This window comes from Mytilus galloprovincialis, chromosome 10, assembly GCF_965363235.1.
Source record: "Mytilus galloprovincialis chromosome 10, xbMytGall1.hap1.1, whole genome shotgun sequence".
NCBI lineage: Eukaryota > Metazoa > Mollusca > Bivalvia > Mytilida > Mytilidae > Mytilus > Mytilus galloprovincialis.
Window position 1 is genome coordinate 74,581,382 of NC_134847.1, and position 16,171 is coordinate 74,597,552.

The 16,171-nt window shown below is 42.9% G+C and overlaps 2 protein-coding genes across 4 annotated transcripts in view; one reads left to right on the plus strand and one right to left on the minus strand.

Annotated features, from left to right (window-relative positions):
- The window catches only part of LOC143048373 (organic cation transporter protein-like), an 84,709-nt gene that overhangs the window by 18,022 nt on the left and 50,516 nt on the right, over positions 1-16,171 (minus strand). The gene's annotated exons all lie outside the window — the stretch shown is intronic.
- LOC143048376 (uncharacterized) lies at positions 9,250-11,990 on the plus strand. The gene is made up of 3 exons (XM_076222041.1): positions 9,250-10,165; positions 10,482-10,651; positions 10,971-11,990. Exons 1-3 carry the CDS (start codon positions 9,688-9,690, stop codon positions 11,619-11,621), a joined length of 1,299 nt encoding a protein of 432 aa, XP_076078156.1. The 5' UTR covers positions 9,250-9,687; the 3' UTR covers positions 11,622-11,990.

A 16,171-nucleotide genomic window follows, 5' to 3' on the forward strand; every position in this document is an offset into this window, starting at 1 on the left:
GTACCCTGGTATATCACAAATTCGAAAATGAACTATTGCCGGCTGGCCAAACGAAGAAATTCTCCACAAGGAAAATGATACCAGAGGAAGAGGTACTTATTGCCTTTAAAATGGGCCATAGCACTTATACCCTAGACCCGTACGAGTTTGTCAGAAGAGGGTTCATAGGGAGGATATGGTATCCCGAATACAACGAATTCGAACTGAACTATTGCCGGCTGGCCAAACTAAGAGATTCTCCACATCGACCATTATACAAGAGGTAGAGGTTGGTATTGCCTCTAAAATGGCACATAGCACTTATGCCCTAGACCCGTACGAGTTAGTCAGAAAAGGATAAGGGGGTACCCTGGTATATCACAAATTCGAAAATGAACTATTGCCGGCTGGCCAAACGAAGAGATTCTCCACGTGGGCAATGATACCAGAGGAAGAGGTACTTATTGCCTTTAAAATGGCCCATAGCACTTATACCCTAGACCCGTACGAGTTTGTCAGTAGAGGGTTCAAATGGGGGATATGGTATCCCGGATACAACGAATTCGAACTGAACTATTGCCGGCTGGCCAAACTAAGAGATTCTCCACATCGACCATTATACCAGAGGTAGAGGTTGGTATTGCCTCTAAAATGGCACATAGCACTTATGCCCTAGACCCGTACGAGTTAGTCAGAAAAGGATAAGGGGTACCCTGGTATATCACAAATTCGAAAATGAACTATTGCCGGCTGGCCAAACGAAGAAATTCTCCACAAGGAAAATGATACCAGAGGAAGAGGTACTTATTGCCTTTAAAATGGCCCATAGCACTTATACCCTAGACCCGTACGAGTTTGTCAGAAGAGGGTTCATAGGGAGGATATGGTATCCCCAATACAACGAATTCGAACTGAACTATTGCCGGCTGGCCAAACTAAGAGATTCTCCACATCGACCATTATACAAGAGGTAGAGGTAGGTATTGCCTCTAAAATGGCACATAGCACTTATGCCCTAGACCCGTACGAGTTAGTCAGAAAAGGATAAGGGGGTACCCTGGTATATCACAAATTCGAAAATGAACTATTGCCGGCTGGCCAAACGAAGATATTCTCCACGTGGGCAATGATACCAGAGGAAGAGGTACTTATTGCCTTTAAAATGGGCCATAGCACTTATACCCTAGACCCGTACGAGTTTGTCAGAAGAGGGTTCATAGGGAGGATATGGTATCCCGAATACAACGAATTCGAACTGAACTATTGCCGGCTGGCCAAACTAAGAGATTCTCCACATCGACCATTATACAAGAGGTAGAGGTTGGTATTGCCTCTAAAATGGCCCATAGCACTTATGCCCTAGACCCGTACGAGTTAGTCAGAAAAGGATAAGGGGGTACCCTGGTATATCACAAATTCGAAAATGAACTATTGCCGGCTGGCCAAACGAAGAGATTCTCCACGTGGGCAATGATACCAGAGGAAGAGGTACTTATTGCCTTTAAAATGGCCCATAGCACTTATACCCTAGACCCGTACGAGTTTGTCAGTAGAGGGTTCAAATGGGGGATATGGTATCCCGGATACAACGAATTCGAACTGAACTATTGCCGGCTGGCCAAACTAAGAGATTCTCCACATCGACCATTATACCAGAGGTAGAGGTTGGTATTGCCTCTAAAATGGCACATAGCACTTATGCCCTAGACCCGTACGAGTTAGTCAGAAAAGGATAAGGGGTACCCTGGTATATCACAAATTCGAAAATGAACTATTGCCGGCTGGCCAAACAAAGAAATTCTCCACAAGGAAAATGATACCAGAGGAAGAGGTACTTATTGCCTTTAAAATGGCCCATAGCACTTATACCCTAGACCCGTACGAGTTTGTCAGAAGAGGGTTCATAGGGAGGATATGGTATCCCCAATACAACGAATTCGAACTGAACTATTGCCGGCTGGCCAAACTAAGAGATTCTCCACATCGACCATTATACAAGAGGTAGAGGTTGGTATTGCCTCTAAAATGGCACATAGCACTTATGCCCTAGACCCGTACGAGTTAGTCAGAAAAGGATAAGGGGGTACCCTGGTATATCACAAATTCGAAAATGAACTATTGCCGGCTGGCCAAACGAAGATATTCTCCACGTGGGCAATGATACCAGAGGAAGAGGTACTTATTGCCTTTAAAATGGCTCATAGCACTTATACCTTAGATCCGTACAAGTTTGTCAGAAGAGGGTTCAAAGGGAGGATATGGTATCCCGAATACAACGAATTTGAACTGAACTATTGCCGGCTGGCCAAACTAAGAGATTCTCCACATCGACCATTATACCAGAGGTAGAGGTTGGTATTGCCTCTAAAATGGCCCATAGCACTTATGCCCTAGACCCGTACGAGTTAGTCAGAAAAGGATAAGGGGGTACCCTGGTATATCACAAATTCGAAAATGAACTATTGCCGGCTGGCCAAACGAAGAGATTCTCCACGTGGGCAATGATACCAGAGGAAGAGGTACTTATTGCCTTTAAAATGGCCCATAGCACTTATACCCTAGACCCGTACGAGTTTGTCAGTAGAGGGTTCAAAGGGGGGATATGGTATCCCGGATACAACGAATTCGAAATGAACTATTGCCGGCTGGCCAAACTAAGAGATTCTCCACATCGACCATTATACCAGAGGTAGAGGTTGGTATTGCCTCTAAAATGGCACATAGCACTTATGCCCTAGACCCGTATGAGTTAGTCAGAAAAGGATAAGGGGGGGGGGGTACCCTGGTATATCACAAATTCGAAAATGAACTATTGCCGGCTGGCCAAACTAAGAGATTCTCCACATCGACCATTATACAAGAGGTAGAGGTTGGTATTGCCTCTAAAATGGCCCATAGCACTTATGCCCTAGACCCGTACGAGTTAGTCAGAAAAGGATAAGGGGGTACCCTGGTATATCACAAATTCGAAAATGAACTATTGCCGGCTGGCCAAACGAAGAGATTCTCCACGTGGGCAATGATACCAGAGGAAGAGGTACTTATTGCCTTTAAAATGGCCCATAGCACTTATACCCTAGACCCGTACGAGTTTGTCAGTAGAGGGTTCAAATGGGGGATATGGTATCCCGGATACAACGAATTCGAACTGAACTATTGCCGGCTGGCCAAACTAAGAGATTCTCCACATCGACCATTATACCAGAGGTAGAGGTTGGTATTGCCTCTAAAATGGCACATAGCACTTATGCCCTAGACCCGTACGAGTTAGTCAGAAAAGGATAAGGGGTACCCTGGTATATCACAAATTCGAAAATGAACTATTGCCGGCTGGCCAAACGAAGAAATTCTCCACAAGGAAAATGATACCAGAGGAAGAGGTACTTATTGCCTTTAAAATGGCCCATAGCACTTATACCCTAGACCCGTACGAGTTTGTCAGAAGAGGGTTCATAGGGAGGATATGGTATCCCCAATACAACGAATTCGAACTGAACTATTGCCGGCTGGCCAAACTAAGAGATTCTCCACATCGACCATTATACAAGAGGTAGAGGTTGGTATTGCCTCTAAAATGGCACATAGCACTTATGCCCTAGACCCGTACGAGTTAGTCAGAAAAGGATAAGGGGGTACCCTGGTATATCACAAATTCGAAAATGAACTATTGCCGGCTGGCCAAACGAAGATATTCTCCACGTGGGCAATGATACCAGAGGAAGAGGTACTTATTGCCTTTAAAATGGCTCATAGCACTTATACCTTAGATCCGTACAAGTTTGTCAGAAGAGGGTTCAAAGGGAGGATATGGTATCCCGAATACAACGAATTCGAACTGAACTATTGCCGGCTGGCCAAAATAAGAGATTCTCTACATCGACCCTTATACCAGAGGTAGAGGTTGGTATTGCCTCTAAAATGGCCCAGAGCACTTATGCCCTAGACCCGTACGAGTTAGTCAGAAAAGGATAAGGGGGTACCCTGGTATATCACAAATTCGAAAATGAACTATTGCCGGCTGGCCAAACGAAGAGATTCTCCACGTGGGCAATGATACCAGAGGAAGAGGTACTTATTGCCTTTAAAATGGCCCATAGCACTTATACCCTAGACCCGTACGAGTTTGTCAGTAGAGGGTTCAAATGGGGGATATGGTATCCCGGATACAACGAATTCGAACTGAACTATTGCCGGCTGGCCAAACTAAGAGATTCTCCACATCGACCATTATACCAGAGGTAGAGGTTGGTATTGCCTCTAAAATGGCACATAGCACTTATGCCCTAGACCCGTACGAGTTAGTCAGAAAAGGATAAGGGGTACCCTGGTATATCACAAATTCGAAAATGAACTATTGCCGGCTGGCCAAACGAAGAAATTCTCCACAAGGAAAATGATACCAGAGGAAGAGGTACTTATTGCCTTTAAAATGGCCCATAGCACTTATACCCTAGACCCGTACGAGTTTGTCAGAAGAGGGTTCATAGGGAGGATATGGTATCCCCAATACAACGAATTCGAACTGAACTATTGCCGGCTGGCCAAACTAAGAGATTCTCCACATCGACCATTATACAAGAGGTAGAGGTTGGTATTGCCTCTAAAATGGCACATAGCACTTATGCCCTAGACCCGTACGAGTTAGTCAGAAAAGGATAAGGGGGTACCCTGGTATATCACAAATTCGAAAATGAACTATTGCCGGCTGGCCAAACGAAGATATTCTCCACGTGGGCAATGATACCAGAGGAAGAGGTACTTATTGCCTTTAAAATGGCTCATAGCACTTATACCTTAGATCCGTACAAGTTTGTCAGAAGAGGGTTCAAAGGGAGGATATGGTATCCCGAATACAACGAATTCGAACTGAACTATTGCCGGCTGGCCAAAATAAGAGATTCTCTACATCGACCCTTATACCAGAGGTAGAGGTTGGTATTGCCTCTAAAATGGCCCATAGCACTTATGCCCTAGACCCGTACGAGTTAGTCAGAAAAGGATAAGGGGGTACCCTGGTATATCACAAATTCGAAAATGAACTATTGCCGGCTGGCCAAACGAAGAGATTCTCCACGTGGGCAATGATACCAGAGGAAGACGTACTTATTGCCTTTAAAATGGCCCATAGCACTTATACCCTAGACCCGTACGAGTTTGTCAGTAGAGGGTTCAAAGGGGGGATATGGTATCCCGGATACAACGAATTCGAAATGAACTATTGCCGGCTGGCCAAACTAAGAGATTCTCCACATCGACCATTATACCAGAGGTAGAGGTTGGTATTGCCTCTAAAATGGCACATAGCACTTATGCCCTAGACCCGTATGAGTTAGTCAGAAAAGGATAAGGGGGTACCCTGGTATATCACAAATTCGAAAATGAACTATTGCCGGCTGGCCAAACGAAGAAATTCTCCACGTGGAAAATGATACCAGAGGAAGAGGTACTTATTGCCTTTAAAATGGCCCATAGCACTTATACCCTAGACCCGTACGAGTTTGTCAGAAGAGGGTTCATAGGGAGGATATGGTATCCCGAATACAACGAATTCGAACTGAACTATTGCCGGCTGGCCAAACTAAGAGATTCTCCACATCGACCATTATACAAGAGGTAGAGGTTGGTATTGCCTCTAAAATGGCACATAGCACTTATGCCCTAGACCCGTACGAGTTAGTCAGAAAAGGATAAGGGGGTACCCTGGTATATCACAAATTCGAAAATGAACTATTGCCGGCTGGCCAAACGAAGAGATTCTCCACGTGAGCAATGATACCAGAGGAAGAGGTACTTATTGCCTTTAAAATGGCCCATAGCACTCATACCCTAGACCCGTACGAGTTTGTCAGAAGAGGGTTCAAAGGGAGGATATGGTATCCCGAATACAACGAATTCGAACTGAACTATTGCCGGCTGGCCAAACTAAGAGATTCTCCACATCGACCATTATACCAGAGGTAGAGGTTGGTATTGCCTCTAAAATGGCCCATAGCACTTATGCCCTAGACCCGTACGAGTTAGTCAGAAAAGGATAAGGGGGTACCCTGGTATATCACAAATTCGAAAATGAACTATTGCCGGCTGGCCAAACGAAGAGATTCTCCACGTGGGCAATGATACCAGAGGAAGAGGTACTTATTGCCTTTAAAATGGCCCATAGCACTTATACCCTAGACCCGTACGAGTTTGTCAGTAGAGGGTTCAAAGGGGGGATATGGTATCCCGGATACAACGAATTCGAAATGAACTATTGCCGGCTGGCCAAACTAAGAGATTCTCCACATCGACCATTATACCAGAGGTAGAGGTTGGTATTGCCTCTAAAATGGCACATAGCACTTATGCCCTAGACCCGTATGAGTTAGTCAGAAAAGGATAAGGGGGGGGGGGGGTACCCTGGTATATCACAAATTCGAAAATGAACTATTGCCGGCTGGCCAAACTAAGAGATTCTCCACATCGACCATTATACAAGAGGTAGAGGTTGGTATTGCCTCTAAAATGGCCCATAGCACTTATGCCCTAGACCCGTACGAGTTAGTCAGAAAAGGATAAGGGGGTACCCTGGTATATCACAAATTCGAAAATGAACTATTGCCGGCTGGCCAAACGAAGAGATTCTCCACGTGGGCAATGATACCAGAGGAAGAGGTACTTATTGCCTTTAAAATGGCCCATAGCACTTATACCCTAGACCCGTACGAGTTTGTCAGTAGAGGGTTCAAATGGGGGATATGGTATCCCGGATACAACGAATTCGAACTGAACTATTGCCGGCTGGCCAAACTAAGAGATTCTCCACATCGACCATTATACCAGAGGTAGAGGTTGGTATTGCCTCTAAAATGGCACATAGCACTTATGCCCTAGACCCGTACGAGTTAGTCAGAAAAGGATAAGGGGTACCCTGGTATATCACAAATTCGAAAATGAACTATTGCCGGCTGGCCAAACGAAGAAATTCTCCACAAGGAAAATGATACCAGAGGAAGAGGTACTTATTGCCTTTAAAATGGCCCATAGCACTTATACCCTAGACCCGTACGAGTTTGTCAGAAGAGGGTTCATAGGGAGGATATGGTATCCCCAATACAACGAATTCGAACTGAACTATTGCCGGCTGGCCAAACTAAGAGATTCTCCACATCGACCATTATACAAGAGGTAGAGGTTGGTATTGCCTCTAAAATGGCACATAGCACTTATGCCCTAGACCCGTACGAGTTAGTCAGAAAAGGATAAGGGGGTACCCTGGTATATCACAAATTCGAAAATGAACTATTGCCGGCTGGCCAAACGAAGATATTCTCCACGTGGGCAATGATACCAGAGGAAGAGGTACTTATTGCCTTTAAAATGGCTCATAGCACTTATACCTTAGATCCGTACAAGTTTGTCAGAAGAGGGTTCAAAGGGAGGATATGGTATCCCGAATACAACGAATTCGAACTGAACTATTGCCGGCTGGCCAAAATAAGAGATTCTCTACATCGACCCTTATACCAGAGGTAGAGGTTGGTATTGCCTCTAAAATGGCCCATAGCACTTATGCCCTAGACCCGTACGAGTTAGTCAGAAAAGGATAAGGGGGTACCCTGGTATATCACAAATTCGAAAATGAACTATTGCCGGCTGGCCAAACGAAGAGATTCTCCACGTGGGCAATGATACCAGAGGAAGACGTACTTATTGCCTTTAAAATGGCCCATAGCACTTATACCCTAGACCCGTACGAGTTTGTCAGTAGAGGGTTCAAAGGGGGGATATGGTATCCCGGATACAACGAATTCGAAATGAACTATTGCCGGCTGGCCAAACTAAGAGATTCTCCACATCGACCATTATACCAGAGGTAGAGGTTGGTATTGCCTCTAAAATGGCACATAGCACTTATGCCCTAGACCCGTATGAGTTAGTCAGAAAAGGATAAGGGGGTACCCTGGTATATCACAAATTCGAAAATGAACTATTGCCGGCTGGCCAAACGAAGAAATTCTCCACGTGGAAAATGATACCAGAGGAAGAGGTACTTATTGCCTTTAAAATGGCCCATAGCACTTATACCCTAGACCCGTACGAGTTTGTCAGAAGAGGGTTCATAGGGAGGATATGGTATCCCGAATACAACGAATTCGAACTGAACTATTGCCGGCTGGCCAAACTAAGAGATTCTCCACATCGACCATTATACAAGAGGTAGAGGTTGGTATTGCCTCTAAAATGGCACATAGCACTTATGCCCTAGACCCGTACGAGTTAGTCAGAAAAGGATAAGGGGGTACCCTGGTATATCACAAATTCGAAAATGAACTATTGCCGGCTGGCCAAACGAAGAGATTCTCCACGTGAGCAATGATACCAGAGGAAGAGGTACTTATTGCCTTTAAAATGGCCCATAGCACTCATACCCTAGACCCGTACGAGTTTGTCAGAAGAGGGTTCAAAGGGAGGATATGGTATCCCGAATACAACGAATTCGAACTGAACTATTGCCGGCTGGCCAAACTAAGAGATTCTCCACATCGACCATTATACCAGAGGTAGAGGTTGGTATTGCCTCTAAAATGGCCCATAGCACTTATGCCCTAGACCCGTACGAGTTAGTCAGAAAAGGATAAGGGGGTACCCTGGTATATCACAAATTCGAAAATGAACTATTGCCGGCTGGCCAAACGAAGAGATTCTCCACGTGGGCAATGATACCAGAGGAAGAGGTACTTATTGCCTTTAAATTGGCCCATAGCACTTATACCCTAGACCCGTACGAGTTTGTCAGTAGAGGGTTCAAAGGGGGGATATGGTATCCCGGATACAACGAATTCGAAATGAACTATTGCCGGCTGGCCAAACTAAGAGATTCTCCACATCGACCATTATACCAGAGGTAGAAGTTGGTATTGCCTCTAAAATGGCACATAGCACTTATGCCCTAGACCCGTACGAGTTAGTCAGAAAAGGATAAGGGGGGGGGGGTACCCTGGTATATCACAAATTCGAAAATGAACTATTGCCGGCTGGCCAAACGAAAACAATCTCCACGTCGAAAATGATACCAGAGGAAGAGGTACTTATTGCCTTTAAAATGGCCCATAGCACTTATACCCTAGACCCGTACGAGTTTGTCAGAAGAGGGTTCATAGGGAGGATATGGTATCCCGAATACAACGAATTCGAACTGAACTATTGCCGGCTGGCCAAACTAAGAGATTCTCCACACCGACCATTATACCAGAAGCTTCGGTCACACCTTACCGGATAGCTCGAACGGACGCCTAACGGATAAAAAAAAAGTTATCCGTTGACAATTTTCTTATCCGTTGGGAGTCCGTTGGTGTACTAACGGACATGTAACGAATGCCTAACGGACACACAACGGACATTGAAACGGATACGTACCGGACAGAACGGACGTCGAACGTACATCCAACGGACGAGTACCGGATAAAACGGACACCTAACGGAAGCGTAACGGATAAAACGGATGAACAAAATTATCTTAAAATTAAAGGCAATAAACCATATAAAAATTAAAGGCAATAAACCTTTTAAAAACTAAAAGCAATAAATCTTTTAAAAACTAAAAGCAATAAACCATCTGAAAGTTATAGGCAATAAACCGTCAGAAAATTACAGGCAATAAACCACATACACGTGACCTTAAAATGATTAAAATGTTTACGTGTGACTGATTTTAGTTTATTCTTCAAAATGCCGCCACGGGGTAGAGGTGGAAGAGGAAGAGGAAAAAAGCACCAGAGGAAAATTCTAATAACGCTGCCTGATAATGATTCGGATGCTGCATCAAATACAGAATATGATGCCAATATTTTAAACACACAAGAAGACATCCCTCCACAGGGACGTCCCTGCCCTCCATTAGAACCGAGAATACAAAATAATGAAATACGTGAGGATCCACCCAGGGCAGAAACACCAATCAACGACGAGGAGAATCGCAGAACTCCAATAGAAGAGACTCCGTCTGATAATGAGGGCAATACTACAGAACAGAAATCAAAGAAACAAAAGAAAAGTTGCAGATTACGAGATGACCAAGAGGAAGCAGAAGTGCTTGAATGGGTTGAAGAGCATCCAATATTGTGGAACAAAAAGCACAAAGAATATAAGAATAAGTCGGTAAAAGATAGAATTTGGCAAGATAAGGCAGATGAAATCGATACTGATGGTATGTTTTATTTGTAGTAAATGAACTTTGAGTGAACTTGTTAGTTGTGTGATATGTCATCATTTTCATTATGTAGAATGTTTCTATGCTCTTTTAGACAGCAAACCGGGAATACAAAAAATGAAAAAAACGATTATCAGCATCCGGACTACGATGCGAAATGTACCCAGCAAAAAATGAGAAAATCATTTTGTTGCATTTCATAATGGACCGCTTTTTCGTGAATCAATTTAGGTTTGTGTTATTCAGTAAAATAAGACAAATACATAGATAAAAACACATTAAAATTTTATTAATGATTTTCATTTTTTTTTAGTCGAAAATTTGAAGAGATGGTACACCGATTTAAGAGACTGGAACACCAAACTTCACTCAAGTCGTTCAGGGGACGGGAGCAAAGATCTGACCGATAGAGAAAAATGGGTGATGGATAGGTTCAAATTCCTTAAGACCAACATTCGTCATCGCAGGGCCCCAGTTAAAAGTGTAAGTTTGCCTAAAAAGTAACTTTAAATAAAATGACAGACAAAAAAGGACAGTCAAAAATATTTTCATTTGATCTGCTGTCAGTCCATCTTTGACACTGTCAATAATATATTGTTTTGATAGATTATAGGATCCACCAAAGTCCAGTGCGTAAATATACAAATTGTGTGTAATCCCGGTCCGTCTGTCTGTCCGCATTTATTTGTCAGTGTTTCTGTTTTGGAATCTTTTCTCACAGCTACATTTTTTACTCTGAAGAGCTGAACTATACTTTATATTTGATTATAGTCTTGAAATTGTTACGAATTGATTATTGCAGGTACAGGAGGCACTTGCAATAGCACGTGGTGATCTTGACGAGGCTGAGCGTATAGCTGCCGAGGATAGACTAGCAATTATATCGGCAGACGAAAGCATAGAAGAAGGTCAAACAACAGATGCAGGTGTTCATATAACCAAGACCAAGAAGCAAAAAAAAACTATTGAGGATCCAATTATTGGAGAAGTCAGAAAACAGTTTGCTGAGGCACAAGAGGACTTGCGGTCGGTGAAAAGTGCTCTTTCTGTAGCAGAGCCTGTAAGTGAGAGAACAACATTCCTTGATTGGGTTCGCGAAGTATGTAAGAACGTGTCAGACGATCAGTTTTGTGAGTTCCAGACAAGTTTCATACAACTACAAAACAGATGGAAACAACAGAAAAAACAACAAACATCCCCGGTAATAACTAGTAATTCGTTCACCGCTTCCGGCCCTTCAGGAATTCGTAGCAGTTGTTTTCAACCCATGCCAAGTCTGTGGAGAATGCCACCACCGCACCTCCAAGAAGTGTCGCCATGGCAGAGTCAGTCGCCGGAGTATATGCAATCCTATATGCAACAAACTTTCTTAAACCCTACCACAAGTACATCAGATACACCAGATATGATTTCATCAGCGTTGCGCAGTCTTAATGACTCAGAAACGCCTTAACTGGAAACGTCTCATTAACTTCACACACGTCTCGTCGTTATTATTAGCCTTTGTTAAAATGTTGGTAACATGTTTTTTTGTATCATATTGAACTGGTTATGAGAAATAAGCCAAAATGTTTTAATTTGTATTATTTTATAAAACGTGTATCACTAAGATGATATGTTGCTATTTGACTGTGATCGTTTAAGATGTAAAATTATATTAGAATTGGACTATCATACTTAGTACTTTATGGAAATGTAAAGGTTCAGAACTGGATGTATGCAACCTACGATCAATAAACATTACGTGAATATACATGTATTGCTCCTATGATTGTATGGTTTTCTTTGATCGATTGTTTGGTAGTTGACTCTTTTTGAAACAGGCTCTATAACTCTTAACCTGAATTTCTATGACAATAAACATTCAAAAACATAATGGAGATGCATTTTTAATTTAATTAATTTTAATTAATTAATTTTCGAGACACTCTGTAAACATGAATATGTTTATATATCTTTTCTAGTGTTACATTATACTTCTAAGTTAAATGCTCAGACCATGTCGTGCTGCCAAGGAACAGAACCAGCTTCAGAATTAATCCAGTGTTTCAAGGTATTGCGTACCTTTTTCCCCTCTCTATTGTCTCTGTTCGGTCCCTGTACAACCTGACAGTCGCGCATCTGACGTCCATTCCGCCATTCTCCTGGGACAATTTCTTGATTTCTACCCTCGTGGTCAACTAGACGGTTCTGTAGTCTTGGGTATCTAGTCCTCATCAGATTATGAAGGACTAGACATGTTGTAACTATCAAACGAATGGTTGATGGATGATGTTGCATTGTACTCATAAGGACCTGGAACCTATTGGAGAGAATGCCGAACGCATTTTCGACCACTCTACGTGCCCTCGAGAGCCTGTAATTGAATATCCTTTCCTCCAACGCTAATGCTCTGTGTCCATACGGTTTCTGCATAAATGTTCTTAAGCCGAACGCGTCATCACCTGTAAATAAAAGGACTAGAAATTGCATATTAAATTTTTAAATATTGCAGTGCACCAGGCGATTGTTGTCATATCCAGAATCCAGAAAGCAAACGTATGTTCGTACTACTGACACTCTCAAAGGCGGAAAGTTCTTTGCTATATCCTTATGTGAAAACATTTATTTTGGGTAGATATTGCGAGATGCTGTGGCTGTTTATTGTTCTTTGCCTTTTGCGAAAACACGGTAAACCGAATTTAACTAACCGTCTGTCCGTCTGTTCGTCCGTCCGAAATTTGATACGAGGATATAACTTGAAAACAACATGCCGGGTTTCACGAAACATACAGATGAATTGTATTTGGTATACTGATAAAACATATTGGTTTTCGGGTCATCAGGTCAAAGGAAGGGTCATGCAAACTTAGTGAAATATATATATATATATATATATATATATATATATATATATATATATATATATATATATATATATATATATATATATATATATATATATATATATATCCAAATTTGGTTGTACGACGGGGTACATTAAGCACTGTTCTTGTTTACTCTCAATTTGTAGTGTTGTTGGTTTTTTTTATTTTGGGTTGTTGTCTCATTAATTCATTTTCCGCTACGTACCATTTTTAGAGTAATACACTTACCAATATAAAAGTACGGTATATCTTCAGTATCATGTGGTAATGGTTCAGCGTCTGGAAGGTCAAGGTCTCCGTCCTCGATTGCAGATTTCAGATCTGATGCATTCCATAGCTGTGCATCAGATGCAGCACCACGACCTCCTATGTCTGCCCAGATAAATTTGTAGTCCGAGTCTACCAGGGCAAGAAGTACTATTGAGTAGAACTTCTTGTAGTTGAAGTAGGTTGACCCAGAGCCAGGCGGACATTTACATGCCACATGTTTACCATCTAAGGCCCCCAATGCATGGGGGAAGTTCCACTTCTCCATAAATCCTTCTGCGATCCGCTTCCAGTCATCCATTGTGCTTGGGAAGGGCATGACTTCATCTACATACTCGTCAATGATTGCCTGGCAAACCTGAAATAATATACATGCAAACAACTAATAAAACCCAACTTGTAAAAAATATTTCCGCACTGTTGTCCCTAGCGACGACATGAGCGCGTCAGATGAACATGGTATCTAGTATATAATATTTGCTTCTGGGAAAGTGTGGTCAGTAGGACAGGTATCAAGGTCACACGTACCAAACAAATAGAACAATTTTTCCGATTTTTTTACGTTTTTACACACGAGGGTCACTTTAGTCAACTGGTTTACTTGATTTTATTTTGTATTGCGTCTTGTTTAGCCCGATATGTGTGTAAATATAGATCTCCTCTGATAAAAAAAACAAGGTAGAAGCAGTGTGATTGTTCAGTCTTATAGAGTTCAAGTTGATTTTCTGAATTTGTTTATATTACGTACCTCTGGTATGAAAACGGATATGGTGTTATGCGGAACTCTCCATCCGTACTGCATGCTACGATATTTTGCTCCAGAAGCAAGGTGTCTAAGTGTTATTGCTAATTTGAGCCCTGGTTCCAGCGGATTTCTATAAAAGGTATTCTGCTTGGCTATGCGAGGTCCAACCCGCTGCAATATCTCGTCGAACATCTCTGTGGGCATTCGAAGGAAGTGGACAAAGGACTGCCGATCCTCCCGCCTAAGTTCTGTCATGAGTTGGTCATATAGACCAAAACTGCGTCGTCTTTCAGGACTTAGCCATGGTCGTGTCCACCATCTTCTTTGTCTTCTCCTTCTTCTCCTTTCGACAGCTAGAAGGTTTATATTTGCTACATTTAAGTTGAGTCTGGCCTGAATAATAGCTGCTTGGTAGCGAAGACGTGCTCTTACTCCAAGATCCATCACGAATAATAAATATTCATGACATTCAAGAAAATCTGACATACAAATTATTGGCATTTCTGACGCGAAATTTCAATTGGCATTTGTCCGTTTTACATCCTGTAGGCATCCGTTTTATCCGTTATACTTCCGTTAATGTCCGTTTCACATCCGTTTTATCCGTTAGGCGTCCGTTAGGCGTCCGGTAGACGTCCGTTGGTGAATTGGTCTACCGGATCTCCAACGGATGCCTAACGGACACGTAACGGATACAAAACGGACGAGTACCGTACAAAACGGACGCCTAACGGACGCCTAACGGACGTTCAACGGACATTTTATCCGTTGGACGTCCGTTCAAAGTTTTGAACATGCTCAAAATTTTCCACCGGACAGAACGGACGTCAACGGATAAAACGGACACTTAACGGACGCCTAACGGATATGGACGGACGCCTAACGAATAAGAACGGACGTCTAACGGACATGAACGGATTCAAAAAAAGTTATCCGTTAGGCGTCCGTTCGAGCTATCCGGTAAGGTGTGACCGAGGCTAGAGGTAGAGGTTGGTATTGCCTCTAAAATGGCACATAGCACTTATGCCCTAGACCCGTACGAGTTAGTCAGAAAAGGATAAGGGGGTACCCTGGTATATCACAAATTCGAAAATGAACTATTGCCGGCTGGCCAAACGAAGAGATTCTCCACGTGAGCAATGATACCAGAAGAAGAGGTACTTATTGCCTTTAAAATGGCCCATAGCACTTATACCCTAGACCCGTACGAGTTTGTCAGAAGAGGGTTCAAAGGGAGAATATGGTATCCCGAATACAACGAATTCGAACTGAACTATTGCCGGCTGGCCAAACTAAGAGATTCTCCACATCGACCATTATACCAGAGGTAGAGGTTGGTATTGCCTCTAAAATGGCCCATAGCACTTATGCCCTAGACCCGTACGAGTTAGTCAGAAAAGGATAAGGGGTACCCTGGTATATCACAAATTCGAAAATGAACTATTGCCGGCTGGCCAAACGAAGAGATTCTCCACGTGGGCAATGATACCAGAGGAAGAGGTACTCATTGCCTTTAAAATGGCCCATAGCACTTATACCCTAGACCCGTACGAGTTTGTCAGTAGAGGGTTCAAAGGGGGGATATGGTATCCCGGATACAACGAATTCGAAATGAACTATTGCCGGCTGGCCAAACTAAGAGATTCTCCACATCGACCATTATACCAGAGGTAGAGGTTGGTATTGCCTCTAAAATGGCCCAGAGCACTTATGCCCTAGACCCGTACGAGTTAGTCAGAAAAGGATAAGGGGGTACCCTGGTATATCACAAATTCGAAAATGAACTATTGCCGGCTGGCCAAACGAAAAAATTCTCCACGTGGAAAATGATACCAGAGTAAGAGGTACTTATTGCCTTTAAAATGGCTCATAGCACTTATACCCTAGACCTGTACGAGTTTGTCAGAAGAGGGTTCATAGGGAGGATATGGTATCCCGAATACAACGAATTCGAACTGAACTATTGCCGGCTGGCCAAACTAAGAGATTCTCCACATCGACCATTATACAAGAGGTAGAGGTTGGTATTGCCTCAAAAATGGCACATAGCACTTATGCCCTAGACCCGTACGAGTTAGTCAGAAAAGGATAAGGGGGTACCCTGGTATATCACAAATTCGAAAA